The sequence below is a fragment of the Sinocyclocheilus anshuiensis genome, unplaced genomic scaffold (genome assembly GCF_001515605.1).
Source record: "Sinocyclocheilus anshuiensis isolate Anshui unplaced genomic scaffold, SAMN03320099.WGS_v1.1 scaffold1286, whole genome shotgun sequence".
Taxonomy (NCBI): Eukaryota; Metazoa; Chordata; class Actinopteri; order Cypriniformes; family Cyprinidae; genus Sinocyclocheilus; species Sinocyclocheilus anshuiensis.
Genome location: NW_015554223.1, coordinates 866,689 through 875,922, shown reverse-complemented (window position 1 = coordinate 875,922; position 9,234 = coordinate 866,689). Strand labels below are relative to the sequence as shown.

Here is a 9,234-nt window from a genome sequence, read left to right as displayed (position 1 = left end):
TCGACTGCAGTGAAGAAGTCTTCAGGATGTCCCAGAGGGTCCAGCAAGCGCCAGGACCGTCTCCTCCTGAGGAGTCAGCTACGGAATCGTGTCAGCAGCAGTGCAGAGCTTGCTCAGGAATGGCAGCAGGTTGGTGTGAGAGCATCTGCACACACAGTGCAGCCAAGACTTTTGGACAATGGCCTGGTGTCAAGAAGGGCAGCAAAGAAGCCTCTTCTCTCCAAGAAAAACATCAAGGACAGACTGAAATTCTGCAGGAAGTACAAGGATTGGACAGCAGAAGACTGGTGCAGTTATTTTCTGAGAAAAGGTGAACGCTACCATGAGTCCTGTGTAGAGCCAACAGTGAAGCATCCTGAGACCATCCATGTGTGGGGTTGTTTTTCAACAGAGGGAGTGGGCTCTCTCATAATTCTGCCCAAAAACACTGTCATGAATAAAGAATGGTATCAAAACGTCCTGCAACAGCAACTTCTTCCAACGATCCATGAGCAATTTGGTGATGGTCCATGCATTTTCCAGCATGATAAAGCACCATGTCACAAAGCAAGAAGCATGCCAGAGCGAATTGCAGAGGTTATGAAGAACAAGGGTCAACACTAAATATTGACTCATTATATTGTTTTGCCAATAAAAGCCTTTAAAACCAATGATATGCTTATCATTGTTTTTCAGTATACCATAGAAACATGTGGGAAAAATAATCTACAAATACTGAAGCAGCAACCTTTGCAAAACACAAAATTTATGTTGCTGCCAAAACTTTTGGCCATGACTGTAGAAGCAGGCATTGATCTTCTTGTTTAGCCACACTATTACTTCATAAAGTGGCACATTCCACAACCTGTCGTTTTGGCAGATTGCCTTCAATATAAGCTGTTTCTAGACTAACAAGAAAGTTTTGAGTTCTGAAACTTACAGGATGTTTTTATAGTACAATGACCTCTTTTATGTCAAAAAATCTAGGGATTTTAGATTTTTAAGTTCATGACCCCTTTAAAATAGAAAACAGTCTAGACTAACAAGAAAGTTTTGAGTTCTGAAACTTACAGGATGTTTTTATAGTACAATGACCTCTTTTATGTCAAAAAATCTAGGGATTTGTTCAAGTTCATGACCCCTTTAAAATAGAAAACAGTTGTTTTAAATTGTAATAATATTTTGCAATATTACAGTTTTTTTATTTTAGTTTTGATTAAATAATTTTAAATTTTTTCAAATAATAATTTTTTTTTAATGTATTATTTTATTTTATTTTTTTAACCCAATTTAATGTTTTTGGCTTTTAGATTGAGAATGCTGTATTTCTCAATAAGGTAAAAGAGCAGCTTTGTCAGGACAAAGCCCCCACATACTCGCATGGCCCTGCCCACTATCCCACCACAGCAGTGGTGGCAGTTGCTGGGGGTGCCATGGATACAACGACAGCAAGGACACTAAAACAGGAGCATGCACAACCATCTCAGTCCTCACACAGTATCACAGTTTTGCCAGTACCGCCTACTGGCATCATGACGGCAGGTACCATATGTGTGTTTATTCTAAATTGCTAATGATTACAGAGTTTTCACTGGTTAGTTTATTTGCACTTTCTTTCACTTTTATAAGTCTTCCATCACTGCCTCACTCTTTCTAGCGGGTTTGGTCACTCTGCTGTCTCCAGTGTCATCTGCTCAGTCCTTTTTTCCTGGACATCCATCTACCACCATGATAACAGTCCAGACTGGTAATGCACCTTATTTCACATAAACATTGACATGCATTGCACACTGTATGAGTTTTGCCACAATATTGCTATTTAAATGCTAATTAGCATTTCCTTCTTTACATTTTGATTGTACAATCAAAATTATGCCCAATGTGTTCACAAGAAGGAGCAGCCCATGACTTCCATCTTTTGCCCAGGCACAACCCACTCTGACATCTTTTTTTTTCGCATTATTATGTCCCAATATTTACAGTAATTGTGTTTTATTTTTTTTGCTTGTCCATGTCTGTCAGTTTTTTCCCTATCTTCTGAAGTGACCTTGATCTGTAAGAGAGTTGCTTGATGAGTTTATTATCATCATTATTATTATATTGTGTAGTCTGACATGTAACAATCCTAGAATTAAAAATAAAACTTGCACCTGGCTTTTCAAGTGACCTTCATGGGTCCCTGTTCAAACTGAACTCACAAACATCTCTGTCTGCGTTGCTTGGCATTATTATATGCAAATTTTGAGTGTGCAGTATGCCTGAGACAGGAACAGATACACTTTATTGTCTCATCAGTCTTGGCTCACATAATTAAAGCATTTTACTCTTGCATGACTCCACCAGACAAGAAAAATGACTCCGTGCCCTGCTCACCGGTTATCATCCCGTTACCGTCGAAACGAGGCAGAAAGAAGAAAGACACACTCCCATTGGTTGGCTCACCTACTGGGACAGATCACTTGATTTTGGGTCTTTCAAGACAGGTATGATAACCATGCATATCGAGAAATCCTTATTGACATTGACTGAAAAAGCGATGAGCACAGATACACTACTGTTTAAAAGTTGGGGATAAGATCATTTTTAAAGGTTTAGTTCACCCAAAAATTAAAATTCTGTCATTAATGACTCACCCTCATGTCGTTCCAAACCCGTAAGACCTCCGTTCATCTTCGGAACACAAATTAAGATATTTTTGATGCATTCTGACCCTCCCATAGACAGCAAGGGTACTACCACGATCAGCGTCCAGAAACGTAGCAAGGAGGTTGGTAAAATAATCCATGTGACATCAGGGGTTCAACCGTAATATTACGAAGCTACGAGAATACTTTTTGTGCGCAAAAGAAAAAAAAAACGACTTTATTCAACAGTTCGTCTTCTCCGCGCCATTTTGGAGAGTATCCACTGAACGCAAACAGCGTATGTTTTTTTTTTTTTTGCGCACAAAAATTATTTTCGTGGCTTCGTAATATTAATTTGTGTTCCGAAGATGAACGGAGGTCTTACGGGTTTGGAACAACATGAGGGTGAGTAAATTAATGACAGAATTTTCATTTTTGGGTGAACTAACCCTTTAATGTGCCTTTTATTCTTCCTATGGCTGCATTTAGTTGAACAGAAACAGTAGAAATTGTGAAATACTATTACAATTTAAAGTAACTGTTTTAAAATTGTATGTATTTTAAAATGTAATTTATTCTAGTGAATTAATCAACTTTTACCCCGTGGATAAATCAGCAAAGCTTCAGTGTCACACGATTCTTCAGAAATCATTCTAATATGCTGATTTGGTGCTCAAGAAACATTTCTTATTATTTATCAGTGTTGAAAATAGTAGCATTTTTGTGGAAGCTGATACATTTCTACATACGTGAATAGAAATTTCAAAAGAACAGCATGTATTTGATATAGAAATATTTTGTAACATTATAAATGTCTTTGTCACGTTTGATCATTTTAATTTGTCCTTGCTGAATAAAAGTATTAACAAATGGTAATGTATATGCAAAGAAATTTAAGATTTAAGTAACAATTCTTTTGACTGATTTTCCTTTTCTCTTCAGCATCATTCTGCCAACCCTTACAGTCTGTCCCCAGAAGAAGGGCATGCTGGGAAAGAGGGTGGAAAAACTTACAGGTAGGGCTTTTCTTAAGGATGTTGGCTCAGCATGCACTCAGTGTTTGTTTCTTAGTACGATCTATTAGAACAGGCAAAGACAGAGGCAGGAATTCCTAAGCCACTTTATTTTCATACTGCACACACACACACACTCCTGGCTTCAAGGCTTTGCAAGAGCATATCTGCGTGATTGTCTGCTGTGCTTCAGTAGAAAGTGTGTTATCTTTTTCAGCAGCATGTGCAGCCTCAGCTACACACATCCACACACAAACACACACACTCCTGTCGCCCTCTTTGTTACTCATTCATTGCCCATCTGCACTTGCGTTTCTGGCCTGTCCCTCTCGTCTTTCTTTTCTAGAGCCAGAGTCTACGATTTCCTTCTGGATTGTTCTCCACTGACCTCCTCGTCTCTCACCCTCCTGCTTGTGTTGTGTCTCTTTCTTGCCCGTTTGTCATGTCTCATGTTTCTCCTTTCACTATTGATGGACCAGGCTTGTAACTTTCCTTTTCTCTTTGTCCCGTTCTCATTTGTACTTTGTCTTCTCCCATGTTTTCCTCTTCTCTCATCCCTCTGTCCTCCTCTTGGGGTGTGTGTGTGTGTGTGTGTGTGTGTGTGTTTTTCTGTCTGTAGGTGCCGGATGTGTGGTTTGACGTTCTGCAATAAGTCAGATATGCAGCTGCACTCCAAGTCACACACGGAGGTGAAAGCTCACCAGTGTCCGCACTGCTCCAAATCCTTCGCTAACACCAGCTACCTGGCCCAGCACATCCGCATCCACAGCGGTGCCAAGCCCTACACCTGCTCCTACTGCCAGAAGGCTTTCAGACAGCTCAGTCACTTACAGCAGCACACACGGTACTCAGCACCGCACCTCAAGAGTGTGTGTGTTTGTGTGTGTGTTTGTGTGTGGGTGTCTGTGGCAAAGCAGGCGGGTGATGGAGAGTGTGTGTGATGGACCTGAGTGCAAACTTCCTCGCGATACAATACACACTGCAAAACAATCATCATAATTCAAACTGTATCGTGCAGCATTTATTTTACAGTAAATATCATTCCAAAGCAATGTGTTACATTATTACATTAATTATTGTGTAAAATTATTTTTCACACACTCATTTGCAGACCCTTAGAGGTTCCTGGATCCTGGTTTGTAGAAAATTATATGAATAAACATTAAAATGATTGGTAATTGGACCATTATAAGGTATTGTGGGCCGCAAGTCAGTGTGCACAAAAGTGGGAGAGAAAATGTGAGACCCTGGACCACAAAACCAGTCATAAGGGTCAATTTTTCGAAATTGAGATTTATACATCATCTGAAAGCTGAATAAAAAAGCTTTCCATTGATGTATGGTTTGTTAGGATAGGACAATATTTGGCCAAGATAAAACTATTTGAAAATCTGGAATCTGAGGGTGCAACAAAATCAAAATATTGAGAAAATCGCATTTAAAGTTGTCCAAATGAAGTTCTTAGCAATGCATATTACTAACCAAAAATTAAGTTGTAATATATTTACGGTAGGAAATTTACAAAATATCTTCATGGAACATGATCTTTACTTAATATCCTAATGATTTTGGCATAAAAGAAAAATCAATAATTTTGACCCATGTATTTTTGGCTATTGCTACAAATATACCCCAGCGACTTAAGACTGGTTTTGTGGTCCAGGGTCACATATAAATATTTAAAGGGGACATCAGATGCCCATTTTCTACAAGTTGGTATGATTCTTTAGGGTCTTCATGAAATGTCTGTAACATACTTTGGTTAAAATTCCTCAGTGGTCGTGTAAAACAACACCCTTTTTATCTTGTCAAAAAGAGCTCTGTTCACAGCGACTCGTTTCAGTGCATGTCTCTTTAAATGATAATGAGCTACTGCTCACCCCACCCCTCTCTTCCGTGGGGTGTGTTGACACGAGACATGTAAATTGCTGCCTTGGACTCTGTATTTGGCTCGGAGGTGGGCTTATTTAAATAGCTTGCTATCTACATAGAAACCAGCTGCAAACTGAAACCGCTCGCTGATGACAGTACAGACTGAGACAGCGCAAAACAAACTGGCTGTGTGTCATCCTATCTCCCCTTTAACAAAATGTATTTTTAGGGCTGTTAAAGTTAACTTAAAGGTGCAGTAGGAGATCTTGGAAAATGCTAACTTTAGCCTGATAGCACTGAAAGCAAACGTCCCACCCTCCCTGCAATCGCCGTCCAAGGCCACGCCCCTGAACGCATTTACGCTCACAGACCAGAACAAAATTACAATAGGCTACATCAGCGGTTCCCAATTCCACTCCTCGTGCCCTCCTGCTCTGCACATTTCATATGTATCTCTTATCACGTGCAACGTTTGTTCTATTCGACCGTGAGTGCCCTGGGAAGTGTACATCACCGGATATTCCACCATGATTCCAGTTTGAAGCAAGCGTATATGTTCCATACAAAGGGCATTAAATTGTGCGAGACGTGAATTTAAATAGTATTTATTTACAGAGGTATATTATGTCACACTTCTCTAGTAAGTTTCATCTGTGTGTGAAGATGCTGCGCAGCGCAAATCCGTGAATGAATGTTCCGAAGTGAAGTAAACTTCAACGGATTTCCCCTGCCTGCCTTGCGCGAGGACTGGAATTGGGAACCGCTGGGCTACATCATGTGTCATTCACCGGTGAGAAAACTTTATAGTACAGTTAGTAAAAGTACTACATTGTACATACACTGTACTACATACAGTAACCATGAAGGAAGATCGGCTTGTTGATGTTTGTCTGCCATTCTCGCTCTGTCTGCACAGCGTGCGTGAACGCGCTGATGACGTATCCTGTCTGCGTGAACAGGGTGCGCAGAGGTATGCAAATACATATGTTGACAGGCAGGTAGGAAAGCCAATTAAAACGCTCGGACCGAGCGTTTTGATTGGACGAACATTTCTTGGTCCTACGCCTTCCACAGAATATATAAATACAGATAAATACATTTAGACCACTTAACTTAATGATTGCTATCCGGATGTGAAGAGACTTTCAACCAGCATAACAAAAAACGTTTCTGAAACAATCACCTATTGCACATTTAAAATGTTACTACATGTGTTTAACACATTAATAATAATAATAATAGTAATTTAACACATTGATTTAGAATATGTAACGTGAGAAGTGCTTGACAACTCTAACTTGAAAATGTTCATATAGGCCTAATGCTAGTGTCAGGGAGATTGAAATTTTTTTTTCCCATTTCCAAAGCGGTAGCTGACAGTATTTTCAGCCCACTTACTTTATGAATAACTGACAAAAAGCCTGCGTGGTTAAAGTGCTTCTTGTGACCTCTGCATTTTGCTTTCCGTTGTGCTCCATCTAGCAGTTTTTGAACGCAAACACGTGTTCTGGGTGTCTGCCCTCTGAGACATTCTGCGGTCACGTTGGAAAGGTTGATAAACAGGGTCTCATCCTCTACTGCTTGTTGCTATAGCAACATACTCTGATGATAGTTTGCTTATATGTAACTTAATGTGTAATGGACTGTGTAATTATATACCACAGTCTTTATAATGGTGAAGCTGATGTCACCATGTGTAGTGGGCAGATTACATATTAAATATGTCTCACTGATGTACTGGAGGAAAAATGTTTCGAAGAAACTAAAGCTTGTCAGGAAAAGTTCTTAGGTTTCAAAGAATGAAAGAAATATCTTTTTTTCTATATTTCCCTTTCTGTGCTTTCTCTATTTGTTCAATTTATTTCTCCTCTGGCACACTTTTTATTACTGCAGACTACTTAAACTTTTTTACACCCCACCGTGGAGTTTTACACACACACACACCCAACTGAAGGATTGAACTGAGATTGCAGCTGTCAGTGAAAGCCCAGTTCTCTTTGACTCTACATTATCGTCCCATAACTGTGTAGTGGTTTTATGAGGTTCGGCCCCACTCTGAAATAGAGGTCACATAAAGGTTTCGTCCATTCCTGATCACACTTGTACGTGGGATTGGGCTCTGCTGCCCACAGAGTTCCTGTGAGGATTTAGTGCAAATGTTTTTTTTGAGAACTGGATCTGCCCTTTTTGTGACCTCATTCAAACTCCTACCACACCACTTCCAAATATCTTTGAAATACATTGCAAACTTTTGATAATCGTTGACGGCACTGATAGGGACCACCTAAGAAAGGTCAGCAGAGTGAGTGTAGAAATGAAGAATATTGTCATGTCAAATATTTGTGTAGCGTGTGTAAATTATTGAATGAGCCCCATGTTGGTCTTTCCTTCTTTGCAGAAACCACACAGAAACCAAACCTCATAAGTGTCCTCATTGCTCGAAATCATTTGCCAACACAAGCTACCTTGCTCAGCATGTACGAATACACACAGGAGTTAAACCTTACACCTGTAACTACTGCCAGAAGACCTTCAGACAACTCAGTCACTTACAGCAACACCAGAGGTACCACACAGAACGTGTTTTCTTTTCTTTTCATTTGTGTTTTTTCATTCATGTTTTCTTTTCATTTGTGTTTGTTACACCTGCATTATTATTCATACAGACAAAGTTTAGTTTCCATTATTTTCTTACATTGACTTTAACATTTTGTGCCTGTTCAGGATCCACACAGGCATCAGGCCATACAAATGTGCACATCCTGGTTGTGAGAAGTCTTTCACTCAGCTCTCTAACCTACAGGTGATGTAGTTTCTTTAAGTCAATTTTTTAAGTGTTACTTTTATTTAGAATATCAATTCACTGTTTTCTTTAAGGAATAATGAATCCTTCATGTCTTTCAAAACCTGTATGCTATATAAAAGGTGACTGAGTAAAGGATGTGCGCTGTTCAGTATTAAATTTAGAATGCCTTTTATATTCCAATTCAGTTCTTGAATTAGAATTTAATTTTAACTTTAGGGCGCAGAATTGCAATTTCAATTTGTGTACAAGAAAGTAGAATTAAGATGAATGAATTGAAATTTAAAGAAATCCATATAACAATTTTTCACCTGGAAAAGCCAAGTTCTTTGGACAGTTTTTTAAACTTTGAATGTTGGCTTGAATAAGTCTTGTTTGAAAGTTTTGGGGAAAAAGCATAAAAGACGTCTTTCAGAAACATTTAAACATCTTGCTGACCCCAAACTTTTAAACAGTAGTATATATAGATGGATAGATAGATAGATAGATCTTTGTCATTCCGATTCAGATTCCAGTTTTGCTTCCTGCGGGATGTGGCCAATTCAGTTTATATTAGGGGTGTGCGTGTGCGATATCATGATTTTTTATCGTGGACGATTAAAATGTCTCCACAATCTGCTTTTGAAGAAATATCGTAATATCGCGCTACAGCGCACATTATATCAGCTGCAGTTCTGGTGCCTCCATCTCAATATACTGTACAGTGCGACCTACATTCACATCAAGTGTTAAATCAGTGGTAGAGTTACACTCACGGGACACTGCACTTCGCAATCACAAAAGTACATGATTTGCATGTGCTTTAAAGCCTTGCCGGTTAAACATTTAATTCACGTGCTGTTCTGACATGCACTTTTTCTGAGAAACTGTTTGGTTACACACATTCTTCAAAATAACTTTTATGTTCAACAGAAGAAAGAAACTAATTCAGGTTTAAAACAAC

The 9,234-nt window shown here is 39.1% G+C and overlaps 1 protein-coding gene across 3 annotated transcripts in view; it reads left to right on the top strand.

The window, feature by feature from the left end:
• Window positions 1-9,234, top strand: part of LOC107671195 (zinc finger protein 384-like) — an 18,047-nt gene that overhangs the window by 6,002 nt on the left and 2,811 nt on the right. Inside the window, exons 3-9 of one of the 3 annotated variants that reach the window (XM_016464082.1) lie at window positions 1,317-1,521; window positions 1,637-1,726; window positions 2,323-2,462; window positions 3,546-3,619; window positions 4,236-4,460; window positions 7,887-8,054; window positions 8,213-8,291. In XM_016464082.1, the coding sequence (XP_016319568.1) occupies window positions 1,317-1,521; window positions 1,637-1,726; window positions 2,323-2,462; window positions 3,546-3,619; window positions 4,236-4,460; window positions 7,887-8,054; window positions 8,213-8,291 (981 nt within the window). Of the gene's footprint in view, window positions 1-1,289; window positions 1,522-1,636; window positions 1,727-2,322; window positions 2,463-3,545; window positions 3,620-4,235; window positions 4,461-7,886; window positions 8,055-8,212; window positions 8,292-9,234 lie in introns of all 3 variants that reach the window. The other 2 variants (XM_016464081.1, XM_016464083.1) reach the window with 2 other exon arrangements.